At 37.9% G+C, this 17307-nt stretch overlaps 1 protein-coding gene across 1 annotated transcript in view; it reads left to right on the top strand.

The window, feature by feature from the left end:
- The window catches only part of atg7 (autophagy related 7), an 85209-nt gene that overhangs the window by 13453 nt on the left and 54449 nt on the right, over positions 1 to 17307 (top strand). Inside the window, exons 8-13 of the mRNA XM_004068648.4 lie at positions 432 to 520; positions 7328 to 7449; positions 8250 to 8340; positions 8929 to 9073; positions 9887 to 10045; positions 16159 to 16353. Of these exons, the coding sequence (XP_004068696.1) occupies positions 432 to 520; positions 7328 to 7449; positions 8250 to 8340; positions 8929 to 9073; positions 9887 to 10045; positions 16159 to 16353 (801 nt within the window). The remainder of the gene's footprint in view (positions 1 to 431; positions 521 to 7327; positions 7450 to 8249; positions 8341 to 8928; positions 9074 to 9886; positions 10046 to 16158; positions 16354 to 17307) is intronic.

Here is a 17307-nt window from a genome sequence, read left to right as displayed (position 1 = left end):
GACATGGTCTAAGAAAGGTAACCAGATTTCAAAGAATTTTGATTCAGAGTCATTAAAAGAATGTCTGATTTTTTTCCAGCTTAATAAAAGAAAGTGAGTCTTTATATAATTTATATAATTCATATTTATAATTCAAAAACAATGTAACGAGTAGTAGTAATATATTCGTTTTTTTGTGTCCCAAACTTCAAATTATAAGCAGAGAAGTGCCAACCTTGTGCACATGACAACTGCATATGAATTTAGCTTTTAGCACAGTTGGTCCACATTTTTTTTTTCTTCCTTGTAAGGTGAAATTATTTTACCACCTCTCTTGCAGCAGAACTTATAACAAACTATTAAATGATTATCTAATCTAATAAAGTCTTTTTTAAATAAGTATGAGCACACATCCCTCTGGTACGGTAAACAAACTTTGTTTGGTTTTGTAGGTTACTGTGGGCTTCTATGATCCGTGTACTCTGTCTCAACATCCTGGCTGGCCTCTGAGGAATCTGTTGGCTCTCTTGGCTAACCAATGGTAAACGACACTTGTATTTCTATGTTTCTGTGTTCTGGAAAATACATCACATATGACTCAGCCTCTTAGAAAATGTACCGGTACTTCCTGTTTTCTCTATAAGACGTAGATTGCCTTTAACAATTTATTTTTAATGCTGCATCTCAAAAGTAATTTCCGACATGATACATAACCATATTTTTATTATGTCATTCTTGGATTCAGAGAAACATTCAAGGGTCTATTTACAAGCCTTTTTCTTTTTTCAACAATCTTCTCACTTATATGTTGATTTTCTTTTATAACAGACAATTTTATACAGGTGACACACAAACTTGTTAATTCCTTCAGGTGTGAGAGCTCAGACAGGCTGCGTGAGTACAAAATAAAATAAAATATATTTCAAATGTTGAGTTTTACACAGTGGAATGTGCTGAAAAATAAATATCATTTTTATATTTTAAATTAGACAAATGCATTTTTACCTGACATTAGATAGCACAGGAATGGTTTTAGGTGCTAAAAAGCTAAAGTCCATACTGCAGTGGAATTGGTTGTCATCTTCTTGTAGTAACATCTTATTGATTTTCCTCAAGGAGAAGAAATCTCTCCTCACTCTCTTTTATTCTATTGCTTTAGCTCTCAGATCTTTGTACCTGCGGATTTAGAAACAGACTTTTTCAACTGGGCTTTTGCAGCAAGCCTGTTCACGCTGTAAGCCCACACAACCAACGTTAACACTCCTCAAAGTTGTATATTAAACTTTCATTTGCTGTTACCACTGTATTTTTCCCTAATTTCTAATAAAATTTGTAATAATATTCAAGTTGATTGGCCAGTAATTTGAAAAATAGTCTTTGTTTTTGCAGAAAAAAATCCGAAATATTCAGGGTTTTATTAATAAATACATGTTCTCATGCAGAATTGCCCATTTAAAACCTAATGTTTAATCTGTTGGAAGGGACAGTTTAAATATTTACATAAAGCTCAAGGGTGTAGTACTCAAGAGTGGACTGTCTTATAAAAAAAACAAAACTGCAAATTGTTCAGAAAATTGGCAGCTTTTAGTTTTGTTCTTATAAATAAAAACTCCAAAAGCATATAAATCATTTAAAGAGCTAGATTTTGCTCAATTATTGTTTCAAATGAAAGATAATATGAATGTTGCCTTTTGGGTCACCTTTTTGTTGTGTTGGACCTCATTGGTAACAGCAGATGGTAATGCTGTGAAGTCTGCTTATCACTGAGTAAATGATGTAGACACAGCAAATGTGTGGTTGACCTGAAACATCTTATCACTGCCATGAAACAGTAATAAAACAGTCTCTTTTTTTTGTTTATGCAGATCATTGATTCTCCTTCTCTGTTGTTCATTCAGACTTGTTAAATTATGTTTATACCATGGTCCGGGTGAATACTCAATTCTGATTGGTTGCTGGGTGTGCATTTAAAAGTTATAACCCACAGTGAAAACCCCACGCCTAAAAAAGAAGTTCCGGTCACATAGCTTAAATGCGCTGGCTTCTTTAAAACAAACTTTAGCTTCATCATCTGGACTAAAACAAACGGTAAGAGGTGCACTTTCTCTCTGAACTAATGATGCTTTATTCAAACCATCGTGGCGATCAGCATAGATAGTGCTTTCCTTTGCCGCTGCGGTCCAGGTCAGTGCCTGGCTGCGGTCTGCAGACTGAGGCATGCCTGAACATGGGCAGACTTAAACAGGTTAAGGTGCGCCCACTGTATGTGATTTTTCATCGCAGTAATAGTTGGCATTCTAAAATACTAAGTGTCTCAGCTTTGAGACGCTGATCTGGTTTCTGCAGTCATTAATGATCTGCTCTGTTAAGGAGAAGATTATCTCAGTTTTCAGGCGCTGGTCGGTTGTGGAGCTATTTCTAGATCATGGAATTGTTTTCCTGCAGACTCTTCTTCTTTCTTTTCCTATTATCAACTAAAGTGAAGTGGTTCTGGATTTTGTTTTTTTCCAGAGTCACTCATTTCTGTACATTTTTGTGTTGAAGTTGTCTTAGTCTTCTTGTTGCACCTGGTGCTCTATTCAATTCACGAGAAAGTAACAACCTTTCGCTACCTTCCACCCCCTCTCCTCTGCTCAGCTCAGCTCAACAACATATCGACCAATAATGAAGTCAAAAAGAGTGAAGGACAGTTAAAAAAAAATGGTTTCTAGGAAGAAGCCGTTGTCGTCGTTTGCTTTAAATCGGTCGTCGCACCGGTCGTATCCACAATCATGCGTTTAGCTTGTTTGGAGTTTCCGACGACTGTCCGCCAGAACTCTGATGAACTTCTGAGCGACATTTATACTTTTTAAACAAGTCGTAGGTCTCCAGGGTTTATTTATAACATGAACGACATCCTGCTCATTCACTTGCTGCGTCTGTGAACACGCTGAGGAAGAGGAGGGTGTTGTGTTCGTCCACTGAGCAGAAGCAGTGAATACAGAGGCGGAAAAAAAGAAGCAAAATGCATTCTGTAGTCTAATGAAAAATATAAGATATATTTTTATGAGATAAGAGCCATTTTTTTCAGTCTGCCTTTCTTCTTCCTGTAGCCATCAATAAAAAAGGCTGTTTTTTCTAAAAAAAAACTAAAAAAAAACCTCTTAAAGCAGAAGTGAATATATCCTAAAATCAAACAACTAAACTTTTACTGGATGAAAAAATTTTTTTACATGGTGAGCCTTAATATAAATACCTCAGCATACACTCCTGAATCCGTCAAGTGGAAACTTATAAACGCAATTGTGGTAAAAAGAAGAATCACATACAGTGGGCGAGGTTAAACGTGTGTAACCCCGCCCACATTGAGCCGCGCCTCGGTCTGCACCCTGCAGCCAGGGTAGTTGGGCTAAGCGGCGAGCACCTCAGAACAAACAGTCCACTTTTTGTGAAAAAAAGCAATCTAATCCAAAAAAAAAATTAATAGAGCAAAGTACTAAAAACGGATTGTATATTTATTTATTTTGAAGCGACCATGGTATAAGTGGGATAATGGCCTTCAAAGTATGCATTATCAGAAATTAACGCACTTCGCGGTTCAGGGTTCAGTGGTTTAATTTCTGACAATGCACACTTTGTCGGCCGTTTTCCCTTATTTAACTGTGGGTCACAGCGATTATTCAAAAGCTGTTAAAAACTTCCTATTCTGAACTGAAGGGTCAGAGCTGCTCTCCTTTAGTCTATATGACATTTTGTAAATCAATTTAAGCCACACAAGAGAAAGGATCAGTATGTTTTTTCTTGCTGTCAAAAAGGCACATCTAATAAAAAAGTTAATTACCAGCTTCAAGTGAAGTTCCTGAACAGATGCTGCTCTGCTTTTACCCTTTAAGTGATTCTATATATTCATCAGTTTCATATCTGAGAAATCCTAATCACAAGCTTTAACATGCTTACCTAACTGCTGTGTCAACCAACACCTGATTGCTGCTTCTCAGGGAAGTGACAAAAACCTGCTCTTTAATAGAGGTCTGCAAACCTCCAGGGAAACACTTAATCAGTGGGTTGACAACATACGGCTGCTCCCTCTTAATTACTCAGAGAGCCGCAAAGTTCTCGCCAGCGTTTCCGCTCCACATCTAATTTTGGCATTTGATGAAGGAGAAAGGGTAACGTTTAACACAACATTAACCCTTGTGCTATCTTAGACGACCCCACCCTTACATTGACGTGTTCTCCCTACCATGACAAAGGTGGATAAAGGTGGAAAGATTTCATGTAATCCATGGACACCAGTGAAGATCACAAATCATTGAAGAAAAAAGGTTCAGCGCACTGTCTAGTGGGTCTAGATCAGTGTTTTTCAACCAGTGTGCCGCGGCACACTAGTGTGCCATGGGAGATGGTCAAGTTTGCCGTGGAAAATTGCCCTCATTAACTGATCTAAAAACATTAACCATCTCCAGGAAATCAGCTTTTTGTTCATCCAAACAGGTCCTGATAAAACACTGAGTAGTTAGGAATATAAACGATCATAAAATACTTTTTTCTTTGTGTTTAATTGATTCTATTAAAGACATTTTGATAAGAATGACGGCACCGCGATTTACCTGCAGCTATAACTGTTTTCTGAAAAGTCCCGCAGCTTTTACTGTCTCCACGACTCCACCAATCATTCTTGAAGGCTTAATCACATGTCATCAGTCTGACCAATCAGAAGTGTTAAAAGTCTTCACTTCCTTGTTCCAATTTAGCTCATAAGTCACTCAGTTCCAACAATAATACCAGCTAAAGCTCGTCTTTAGCGGTGTAGCTTTCCACAGAATCCGGTATCAGACCGTGGAACAAGTGAACAAAACAATGAAGCTCAGAGACTCGAGTCTTTGTGCCGTTTTTCGCAGTATTCACACTACATCTATCATGATGCATTGGCTTAAAGGGACAGCGCCTCAGCGTACAATGAGTCGTCCTTGTTACACGGATTGAAACCACAACGAACATACAGTTTGTATGTAACTTAACTTTTATTACGTCTTTTAGAAAAAACATCTGCAACTTCCTGCTTTTTCTGCCACAATTATCACAAAAATGCACGTCAGATTGCCCGGGGGGGGGGGGGGGGGGGGGGGGGGGATGTAGAACAAAACAGACTATGAGTTTCTGCTTTTTTTTTTTTTTTGGGATGCTGGTGTGCCGCGGGATTTTTGTCAAGGTTAAAGTGTGCTGTGGCTCAAAAAAGGTTGAAAAACACTGGTCTAGATGACCCAACTCCCAACGTTAAAGTGCCTAGGATAGCACAAGGGTTACGAAGTGTAATATGCATTTTTTTGAATATCCTGTTTACCTAAAAACAGTAAACAACTTAAAAAGTTGTAAAACTTCTTGTTTTCATCTTTGTTTCAAATGTTTATGTTAAATGTCAACATTGAAAATGGTTTTTCTGAACCATAAACATAGGGACGCAGCAAGGAAATAAAGTCCAGTGCTGTTGTCCCGGTCCCACATCTAGGAGAAAAAATCTCTTATTTTCTGTCTTGCAAGAAGTTTTCAGTAAGAAAAAAAAAACTTGGTTTGATAAATCAGGTCTTAGTGACTACAATGTTTTTCTTATTATGAGAATTCTTTGAAGACCATTTTCTTACCCCATTGGCAGAGTTTTTTGCTTAATTAAAGAATTGTATGAACGTTTGGCGGCTGTGGTTGCGGTCTTCAAGAGGGTGGTCTACTGTTGATGGAAAATGGAGAGGAGGAAGACATGTTTATAGAGAGAAGAGGAAAGATAAAGAGAGTTGGACTTTGACAAGGAAAACTAGAGAGTTGTCGAACATGATGGAAAGAAGAAAGGTGGATCTACTGTGTGTTAAAGAGACCAGATGGAGAAGGAGGAAGGCTAATTGATCGGATGATTCAACCCGTTTAACATGGCGGGGATGGAAAGAGGAGCAGAGGAGGAGTGATTCTGAAGGAGGAGTTTGCTAAAAATATTCTATGGGTGAAGAGAGTGTCAGAGAGGGTGACGAGTCTGAAGGTGGAAGTTAAAGGTGGTCAGTTAGAATGTGAGCCAGTGGAGAATTGTGGAAGGAGATGCTCCAGGGTATCCTTAGAGGGGAGAGAGTGGTGTTGGGGGCGCACACTTTAACAGACAGGCGGGTGAGAAAAAAAAAGGAGGTGACGAGAAGGTGACGGGGAAGTTAGGTGTTTAGGACAGGAATGCAGGAAGCTGCAAAAGGAAGAGTGTGGCTTTTAGGGGTGACTTGAAAAAGGCTTTCGGAGATCAGGAGGTTCTTCCAGATGACTGGACAAGAGCTAAAGTGTTCAGGGAGACGGGGAGGACGGTACTAGGTGTGTCATCTGGAGTGAGAAGAGCAGATAGGGTAAGGAGACTTGATAGCGGAATAAAGAAGTTCAGGAGTGTGTTAAGAAAAAAAACGCTTCGAAAAAGTGGGACAGTGAGATGCTGCAGAAGGTCAAGGTGTTTGTGGTAACAAAGCAAAGAAACAGACGGAAGGATGTGCAGCAGGTTAGGGGGATGTTGTTCCCCAAGTGTAATAGAAAGACGGAGAGAGAACTTTGTAGATCTGGTGGTTTGGAAAATGTTAGGGAACACAGAAGAGGTGGGTGTAGAGGAGAAGAAAATAGCAAATATTGGTATATATGAAGTGAGGAAGATATTGAAGATGAAGAGTTGAAATATAGTTGCTCCTGTGGTATTATGGCAGAGTTTTGGAGAGGGAGCAGCAACGGTTCTGACTGTTTTTTTTTTTTACAAGATCTTGAAGAGTGAGAGGATGTCTGAGGAACGGAGGAGTGTTTTTCAAGACGGAAGATGTACAGAGTTATGGAAGCTGCAGAGGAGTAAAGCCAATGAGTCACACATGAAGTAGTAGGCCTAAAAATGAGGAACTGACATCATCAGCACTTTGACGGCTAGACCACATCTAGCTACCAAAGTGTGAAAATCCTTTCGTATTACAGCTTATTATCAACTGTAACAGTTTTCCTTTTTACACACCATGTTTGGTGAAACATAAAATCAGCTTTTTCCTGAGTTCTTTTTCTGCATGGGTTATTATTTCTCACACAGTCACAGGTATTAATTTTAATTGATATTTGCATTTAGAAGCAGGCATTCTCTAAGCCTCACCAGTCTAGTGCATATCACTTGTTTTTCCACACAGCTGGATGCAGAAAGTAGAATCAATGTGTGATCTGAGCTATCTGAAAGGAAAGGTGTCTCTCTCTTATTTGGTATATCTTTCACGTTGACAAAAAAGTTTACTGTTATGTTTGAGTGGTTTCCTTTTGTGTATTTTTCGATCTGAAAAATGCTTCGTCTTCTCACCCTGAATGTGTTTGGGTGCCTCATCAGGGGTTCAAAGCTGGACGTGGTAGAGGTGCTGTGTTTCCGAGACAGAACCCTGCAGGGAAGCCGCTCCATTCAGCACAGCGTCGTGTTCCAGATCAAGTTACCTGGACTCTCCAGCAATTCCGGTGATCCATTTTTACGTGTTTTTGCAACCAGTTGCACGGCTCAATAGTAGATGTTTTTGCACTTGTTCAAGCATTAGTAGTTTTGCTTATGCCTTTTTCTTGAAAAGGACTTCATTCCTTTTTTTTGAGCCGCTCTGCTCCCCTGTTATCCTATATTCTGCAAAATAAAGGAAGTTATTTGAATTTTAATAAAGAATCGGATCGCTCTGTGATCTGTGAAAGCTTTTGATGAACAAAGATCGGCAGGCTTTGTTTGCCTCAGTCTTCCCCGTCACAGCAGTATGGCTTTTAATTAACTCACAGAAGTTATATATTCATGCAGAGAAATTTATACAGCTAGTCTGTTTACATTCATGGATTTGGCAATATTTAAATTGATTAATCAATCCCATCTAATGTCACATTAAAAAACACATAAAGCAAAGCTCTATATTCATAAGTGGACAGATGTGATGGCCATAACTCTAAAAGTGGATACTTTAACATGCCAGCAAAGAGGACTTACTTATTTCTATGTAATTTTCTCCATCAAAAATGTCCTTTTGTTCAGCCTTCTTTGCAGTTTGTGTGTGTGTGTGGCTGCCAACGCCAGATTATCGAGACCAGTTAAGTGTTGCAGCAGCGTCTGCTGCAACATTAAAACCATTTGGTGCAGAAAAATCTTTTTTTTTTTTGCCTTTGGGGTTGGTAAACCTTAAAAATATGATACATTCCTAACTGCTTTCAACCTACTAATGTGTTTCAGATTATTTGTAGTTGTAAAAACATGACTAACCAACCTCACAACTATTTTTTTTAAGGTTGTCCTAAAAGTGTTGGTTGGGAAAAAAATGCAAAGGGAGCCATGGGACCCAGGATGGTCAACCTGAGCGAGTGCATGGACCCCAAAAGGTAAAACACATTTAGAAGTAGGGTTAATGTACTCTCTATAGAAGGGAGTTGTCTATCCCCGTGGTCTCAAACATTTTTCAGTCCACGGACCGGTTCAAAGTCCAACAATATTTTCACAGACCAGCTTGAATGAGGCAGAATCAGGCATACAGTTTCGCTTAACTTTAGTGGGTAAAGTTTACCTTCATGTAAAATATCTGCAGTTGCTTTCAACTCTATTTGTTTACTTCTTTTTTCATCAGTGAGTCTTTTCTGTGAAAATGAACTATTTGAATCTGTTTGCTAGTCTGGGGTTTTCAATTTAGCTTTTTCAGTCCAGCTGCTTTAAGAAAGTAGCAGCGGATGGATTTACGACATGTGACTGAGCAACTTGACATATGTCAAGAATAAGTTTCCCAAAATAAAACTTCCTTCAGAAGCAGATTGTATAATAAAATGGAAAAAAGTAAAGTTGTTTTTCTTTTTCTCTACGGCCTGGTACCAACTGTTGTACGTACTGGTATCGGTCTGTACTGGGATTGGAAACCTCAGCTGTAAAGGAAGTAGTTGTCCATCCTCTGTTTGTCTTTTTGAATTTGCTGTTTCCAGGCTTGCAGAGTCATCAGTGGACCTGAACCTGAAGCTGATGAGGTGGAGGCTGGTTCCTTCCCTGGACCTGGACAAAGTGGTCAGCACCAAGTGTCTCCTTCTAGGTGCTGGGACATTGGGCTGCAATGTAGCCCGCACTCTGATGGTATGACAAAAAAATAAAAAATGTAAACCCATTTTAAATCCAGCTAAGCAACAGTCTGATGAAATTCTATGCTCCTTCCTCAAGACAAGCAGGTTTATGCTCGCTGTCTTACTTGCAATTCAACCCAGACTCATGGAACTGTTAACATTGGGGTCCTTTTGGAAACACTCAGACTTCAGGAGAATATTGTTTTTGAAAAGTGTTACAGTTTCATAAAATGATTTCCAGCATCAACAACCTGCAGCCCATCTAAACGTCTGGATGATTCTGCCAACACAAAGAAAAAGGTTTAAAGAGTGTGGTTTTCTAAGAAAAGCTGAAGAATATTTGACTTGCACACACTCAGACTCACTTTAGGTCTGTGTGAATCATTATTGGTATATTAGCATTATGCTTAAAGTCCCACTCAAATCATCGTTTGATCTATTGCAAAAGCTTCCAGTGGTCTTTTAATTATAATAATGCCATTTTAGGCTAAAAAAAGCAAAAACCTAGGACATAGTTTCTGCAGAGCGGAGAGAGCTTATGGCCTGCCTGGCTTACTTTCTGCGTCATTATCAAGAAATACTCAGAAATGCACTTTTTAGTTTAATTTTCTTTACATATGTCCCCCATCATCAAACATGCCACAATAACAAGTTAAAAACACCAAAAATGTAATTTTTGATCTTTAAATTGTTTACAGTTTCTTTCTATACACTTTGCACACAATGATGTTGACATCTGTGTTCAGACTTACAAATTGTAGTTGGTGTCTAAAGAAAACGTAGTAATTGAAGGCGTCTTGGGCTGATTTTGCCTTTGTCTCGGCAGGGATGGGGCGTGAGACACATCACATTTGTGGACAACGCAAAGATCTCCTACTCCAATCCTGTCCGCCAGCCGCTGTACGAGTTTGAGGATTGTCTTGGAGGAGGAAAGTCCAAAGCCACCGCAGCAGCTGAGCGTCTTTCCAAAATCTTTCCCGGTGTTGTGAGTTCCATATTAAGCTTCCAAAAAATACTGAATCTAAGGGAAATAGTTGATTTTGTCGTGAAAGTTGTGGGTTTTGCCAATATTTCTCCTTTAAAAAAAAAAGAAAGGGAACATTAAAAAACTGTACCTCTTTTTGGCTTGATCCCCCATCAGTGAAAGCTTTGTTCCTATTCAAATGCTCATGTTTGAAATTTGATAGCCAAGCCTGGGAGAAAACGAGAATCTGTTATCTGCATATTAATGCTGCTGGTTTCATTACTTTACTAATTAATGAGTAAATTCTCTGGAGAAGATAGTTTGTTATATTAGCAATTGAAAAAGTAGCCAGTCATTCAAAGCGGGGCTCAGATATTCTACGATAAAGCTTAGTCATTATTAGGCCACTTGGAAATGTGTAGACTGAGTGCGTATTTTTAATAACACTAATGGGACTACACCTGTGAGCCGTTTTTAGTATTCATAGATGTGAGTCTGCTGTAGGATCCTGTATTCCTGGCTGAGAATTTGCTGGAAAGGTTGCTATTTTACTGCATCCTGGTTCTCAAAACTCCTGTGTGTTTTCTTCTGAGTAGATTCATCATAGAAGCCTCTCCCAACTCACAACTGGTGCTGAATATTCCACTTTATTTCCCTTTTTTCTTCCAACCTCTCTAATAATAGCCGGGGAAGGTTTGAACTGTCAGAAAAATATGTTTTCGACCCATTTTTTTGTTCCATCACGCCACAGAGCAAACAACCAGTCAGAGCTATTTTGAGTCTCTTGCAGGTGCAGTAACTGGCACTTACAGTAGCTTTAGTTACCCGTCCGTGACTCCTGTGACTATTTCTTTAAGGTAGAAGCTTCATAGGTTGCAGCAGCAAAAGACTAAGGATATGTGGGGTAGTGGCTGTTGGTCGATTTTCTTTTTGTTTATGGATTAATAGGAGACATTCACTAGTTTGTCTCCTCTGCTACAAGAATGTTCGGTTTCTTACTGTAAACAGAGGTCAAGATTGGACTTTTATGGTTTAGCTTAGTTAAATATGTCAAGTAAAAGGAAACGTCTTCATTTTTAAATACAATCAAACTTAAACAGCGGCACATTTGAAGCTTACTGATCGTTACTCTGTCTGGCTGAAGCCTCCATGTCAACCAGTAAAATGTTTACCGATAGGTTTTATTTCTAGCGTAAACACATTTTACAGTTAAACACAGTTCACAGTTATTTTAGGTAGCTCAGTGATTTTTAAACTTTGAACTGACTGTATAAGAGAACTGGAGTGAGTGAGTGACACGTCACCAATAGAAAACGGCTAAGTTTAGATTCCAGCTCCAATCAAATGAAGTCGCTATTTATTTATGTACAGATGCTGCCATCTTGGAGCCAGACATCATCAGCAAAGGCCGTGTCACACAGCCACTATCTACATATCCACATTTTCGCATATTGATGCACAGATGAAAATTGGTCATGTAAATATACGTGGAAAAAGTGAGAAAACTTGTGGTCTTAATTAGGATTTGCAATAGGAGTGAGACGATGAATCAACTTAGTCAATGAGTTGATTTTTACTCCAACCAGACATCCCTGTCTGAGGCAGGTTGAATCGACCTATACCATTATCAAATCCTTTTAAAAAGAAATGAATTGATCTGTAATCAATCTTGGAAAATACCATTTGGACTAAGACATGGTAAAGTTATTTCACTAAAATGTAAAAACAACCAAGTGCATGACAGCAGACAGCACACGAGATGGCAGCAAAAAATGATCAAGTCATCATTTCAGGTAGACTCCTTTACATCATTGACCAATCAGAAGGAGCCCTTTTTTTGTTAGATGTTCGCCTCCTATGTAAACGTGGGTCATTTGCAGTATAATTTACCGGTAAGCTTTGTTGACTCTTATTTAATTTAAACTCTTGCAGTCAAATGGAAATTTTTGTGGTTGTTTTGTTATCTTGGCATTGATCGCAAGTTATATCGTCATAGCAATAGTGATCAGCAGTATCGTAAATCGCGAGTTTTTCTCGCAGTACCCAGGTATTTATTTCTGAGTCACAGTGGTTGAACTTTTGGCCAAAGATGTCCTGGATCGATTTGAAGTCAGAGAATCAGATCGTTCAAAATGAACCAATATCCACTATGAATTGTATTGTCAACCATAGACTATGATATAAATTGAATTGCTGTAAAAACAAATCATTACCCTCCTAATTGGTAAGAACGTATTTAAAAGAAAAGCTATAAGGGGAAGAATGGTTATTCTGACCAATAGAATGACAGTGATGGCTATTGGCTTCTTGGAGCCAGCAGGCACTTCCTGTTGGGAATGCGACAGGGGTGGGGTCACTCAGTCCAGTTTTCATTTACACTTATTGTGAACCTCTATTGTTCTGCTCGTCATTTCATTTACAGGCAAGAATCTCAAACATCTGGATGTTGAATGTTGACAGTTTAACAGAATAAGCCTCAATAAATGTAGATTTATTATTAAATGCTACTCAGTTGGATCAAAGGTAAAGTAAAAACCAGGAAGTACGTTGCATTGTAGAATAATATTTTAATATCAATGTGACCCAACCATTAGAATAAAAAAGGCATGATCCAAACTAGGGCTGCACGATATGAGGAAAACTTGCGATATGCGATATAAGTGATCAATATGGCAATAACGATATAATTTGCGGTACATAAACAAATAGAAAAATAAGCAAAAACATAATTCCCATTTCATTGCAACAGTTTAAAAATTATACTCCAAATGACCCTCATCGACATAGGTGACAATCGTCTAACATAATAGGCCTCCATCTGATTGGTAAACAATGGGTAGGCGTCCATCTGATTGGTCAAAACATAAAGGGATTTATTTGATGCGTTAAATGCTTCAAGCTGCCATAAGATTGTTTTAACACATTTTGGGTTTATGATTTATTGCGATATTCACCGTCTTTTGCGATATGCATTTTGCAGAGCTGGATATTGCGATAACCATAAATTTGCGGTACATTGTGCAGCTTTTTTTTGCTCGGTTGTCTCTTCTATCACTTTCTGACCGCTTGTCTCAACCATTGGATTTTATTTTCCTCTGATTTTGACTTCAAACCTTTTTTGTATCTTGGTCTTTTCCATACATTTTTTCCTCTCCCTTCTGTTAAGGGGAATTGTTGCATTTAGATTGAAGTGTGGAAGACAAGAATACACAATGTCACACGCTTCACACAATGCACGGTTGCACACACAAATAGGTGGGATGAAAATGTCTTGATATCCATTTTTCATTTGGTAGCTGCTCATTGTTTTTCTCTTTTTCCTTATTCTTCTGGGAGGAAAATGGAAAGTTACAGAACGTAGGTTTCAAACTGGTGGAAGGTCGTGTGCTGCTGTTATTACATGTCCAGACGCTCCAGCTGCTCACACTTCTCTCCGTTCTCTTAGTGTGGGTGTGCACCTGCTGTTCCTTTTCCTGCTGCTTTTCCACTAACACAAGGGCATCAGGTGGTGAAACCACAGAAATGCATTAATTGAACTCGGAGAATGCGGTTCAGAAGAGGTCGCTTAGTTGAGAAGGTCAGCATATTTCGTATTTTGTCTGTGGACAAGTGCTGCCATCTGACATTTATAGGGTTGCGGGAAGTTCTGGCACCAGGTTCTTTCACTCTCTTGAAAAATCTTTAGCTTCAAGGGCTTGCAGGTCAGTGGCAGTGCTGCATCATTATGAAATGTGTTTTTTCTTCCCTGAAAATGAACAATAGAATATCTTTTGGTTCCCCTTTTTAGGCTACAGGTCACAGATGTTTGTTTTACTAATTGGTAGCTTTATTACCATCTCGACGGTGTGAATTCCGCCCCCTTACTGCTTAGCAACAACTGCGTCAAAGTGAAACGTAAATTCAGGAGTTGGTTAGCAGCTCCCACTCTTGAAAAAGAGAGCCAAGGAGAAAGATGCTCCACTCCCGTTAAAGAGCCACTGTCGATTTAAAATCTCACTCTTCATCTTTGCCCTTTTCTGTCCTTCCTCTTGAAATTACTCTTGACGTAGTCATTTCCTCACTCACATGTCCAGTCCTTTACACAGACAGACGTTTGCATTTGGTCAGGGCTTTTAACCGTTCAATTTAACTGGTAAGTTAAGGGCTTTAGCAGATTGGTGTGTTCTTGTACTGAAGGCTGTGGCTGACATGGCCCGTATTTTTGCAGACATTTTTGTCTGAATCCAACAGAAATCTGAAACTATTCACTAAACAAGTTCCGTGTTTTGCTTAACTAACATTCATATCAGTTCTAAATTATTTATACCATTCCTAATTTTTGCTTTAAGTGTCTTACACTCTTATATAGGTGATGAAAGTGATAGTTGTATTCCTAATATCAAAGGCAAATGAATATAGTTTTAATAATATTTGCAAAGAAAAGTAAATCACTTTATTTTTTATTTAATTCACATTATCTCTGTTTAATTTGTATTTCCTTTCATAACTATGATCAGTAGAAATATATTTTAAATCTAAACATGTTTTATGGTCTGAAACCTTTCAGTTTTTCTTTCTGTTAATATTTGTAACATTTTTTATTTACTGGTAATTGAGTAGAAACAATATAAATCTACAGTCGCTCAGTTCTTTGAACCTTTATTCATGCAGCTAGTCCAGAATTGTTATTGTGAGAAATTACATAGAAACGGCAACATTAGAAGGTTTTTGATTACCTGCAGTAATGTTTTTTGCAAGTTGCATCACATGCTGCGTGCCACTAATTGTAATTTCATCTGGAAGAAGGAAGGCAATGATTTGGTGTTTATCTCCAAACACCCTAACAAACCTGAAAGACTGCAAAGAAGAATGGACACATGTAAAAGGGTTTAATCATCATAACAAAGGGCAGAATTGTTTGCTTGAAGAGAAAAAAAAAGTGATTTTAAAACTGCACAATTAGTAAAATCATGTATTGACTGATTTGTTTGCCACCATGACAGGAAAAAAATGATTTATGAGAATAAAGCCGTAAAAGTATGTAAAAAGTCAAAAGTTTATAAGAATAGACTTGTAAAACTATGAGAAAAGAGTATTAATTTTACAAGGAGTCATGCTTTGTCAAAAATAAAGCTGGTTGTGTGAGCCTCCATCCACATTAAGTGCTGACAAAATGCATCCATTTATGGTGATGCCACAAGGCTGCAGTTTACCATAGAAATCCATGGGCCATAATGCATTTGGACTTCTTCAACTACACTGCTGACAGAGTAAACGGTGCATCCGTCAGAAATCCAGTCCCTGTGGACCAAGAACCTTTTACTGAAGGGGCCCAGTTTCCTGCAAATTTGTTTCAATGTCTTTATACTTACAATTACATTATGTTGACTCATTAAAAGACTCCATTCGTCATTTGTGAAACCAATGTTGAAGTAGCCGTCTACGATGCGCTTTACGTCGCTCAAACTGAAACAGATTGGTTTTTTTTTAAATATTTTTCTTGGTGAAGTCTTTTGTCTCATAAACTTATGACTTTATTCTCATAAATTCTCAATGTATAACCAAAGAAATGATAACGTTATTATTGTAAAATATCCACTTTTTAACTTATAATTCCATACGTTTGTTCTTGTTAAATTTAGACTTTTTTTCTCATATTTGTATGACTTTATTTTTGTAAAGCTTTGACTTTGTGATTGTTATATATATAACATATATATAACATATATATATATATATATATATATATATATATATATATATATATATATATATATATATATATATATATATATATATATATATATATATATATATATATATATATATATATATAAAAACAATATATATATATATATAAAACAATATATATATATAAAACAATCACAAAGTCAAAGCTTTACAAAAATAAAGTCATACAAGTATGAGAAAAAAAGTCTAAATTTAACAACACATAAATTTACAAGAAAAAAAAACAATGTTTATGTGCAAAAAGATTTCTACAAAGTCATGTCATATATATATATATTTATTTTATGTTTATGGTGGCCCTAATACTCCATTGTAGCAGGGTAAATCTAACACTTGCAGTATATTGTATTGTCTCATCCTCTCTGCTTTCTTTGACAGTGTTTGTTATTGTCTTGTACTTGCAGAATGCAAAGGGTTACAATATGAGCATCCCGATGCCCGGCCACCCAGTGAATTTCTCACAGGCCACTCTTTCTCTGGCCCAAATGGATGTGGAGCAGCTGGAGAAACTCATTTCAGAGCATGATGTAGTTTTCTTGCTTATGGACACCAGGGAGAGCCGATGGCTGCCTACAGTGATCGCCGCCAGCAAGAGGAAGGTAGGAAGAAAAAAGAAGAAGAGCCGTAGAATGACTACACCAGCCATTCACGATGGGGGCTGTGGCCAATTAGGGCTCCACTTATGATATTTAAATCCAATGATTACTGACGTAATGACATGCAATTCAAAAGTGGACACCTGCTATGAAGTATGACTGGCAAATTACCCTAATGCTTTGTAATGGGTTTTTAGCTACTTTTAGCTCATCAGTTGGTATTGTGAGTTTTGCCGGGCATTGACCTGCCACCATGCTGCATCCCCAGGAAGCAGCTGTTTTCAGCAACAAAAAAAAACTCTGATTGATCCACTGCCCAGCACAGAAAAGCAGATGCACCAACGGATCAGGGGGCAAGTTAAATTTCAAGCACAGAAATGGAGGAAGACCGAAACAGACGAGAAGTCATCGCTAAAAACATCAGCTCATTATTTAGCTAGAAACATTCGATCAAAGCTTTTTACTGTGTCCTAACACAGGCTTTAATGATCTCTAAACATCCTTAAGCCTTGAAATTTTGAGTGCTGCACTAGTTTTGATACATTTTTATGTTGAAATCGGTATTTGAAAGTAAGAGGCTATGACCAATTTAGAAGTTGAGGCTTATCAATAAGATCCACTTCCTGTTTTTTGACAAAATAATTTTAGTTCCACCAGGAAGTAGAATAAAAGGTGTCCTCAAGGGCTCTGAGAAAAAAATTACATTCATATATGAGTGCCTGTGCTCACCCCTACAGAGCACATCCTGAAAAATAAACAGAAGTTCAAGGTTAGAGGGGAGAAAAATCAAGTTCGATCCAACATTTTATTCTTTAGAAAACTCATTCAGAGTCAGCAGGGTAAAGTTTTAAAAGGAAAACAAGGTATTAAAATTCAGTTCTGAGGAGGCTTTGCATTGTTCGAAGGCTGACCCCTTTGACCTGAGTGAGTTTTATTCTTGAAAATCTTGAATATATT

Source organism: Oryzias latipes, chromosome 5, assembly GCF_002234675.1.
Source record: "Oryzias latipes chromosome 5, ASM223467v1".
Lineage (NCBI taxonomy): Eukaryota > Metazoa > Chordata > Actinopteri > Beloniformes > Adrianichthyidae > Oryzias > Oryzias latipes.
Note: the sequence above shows the minus strand (reverse complement) of the source record. Positions and strands in the feature narration are given on the sequence as shown.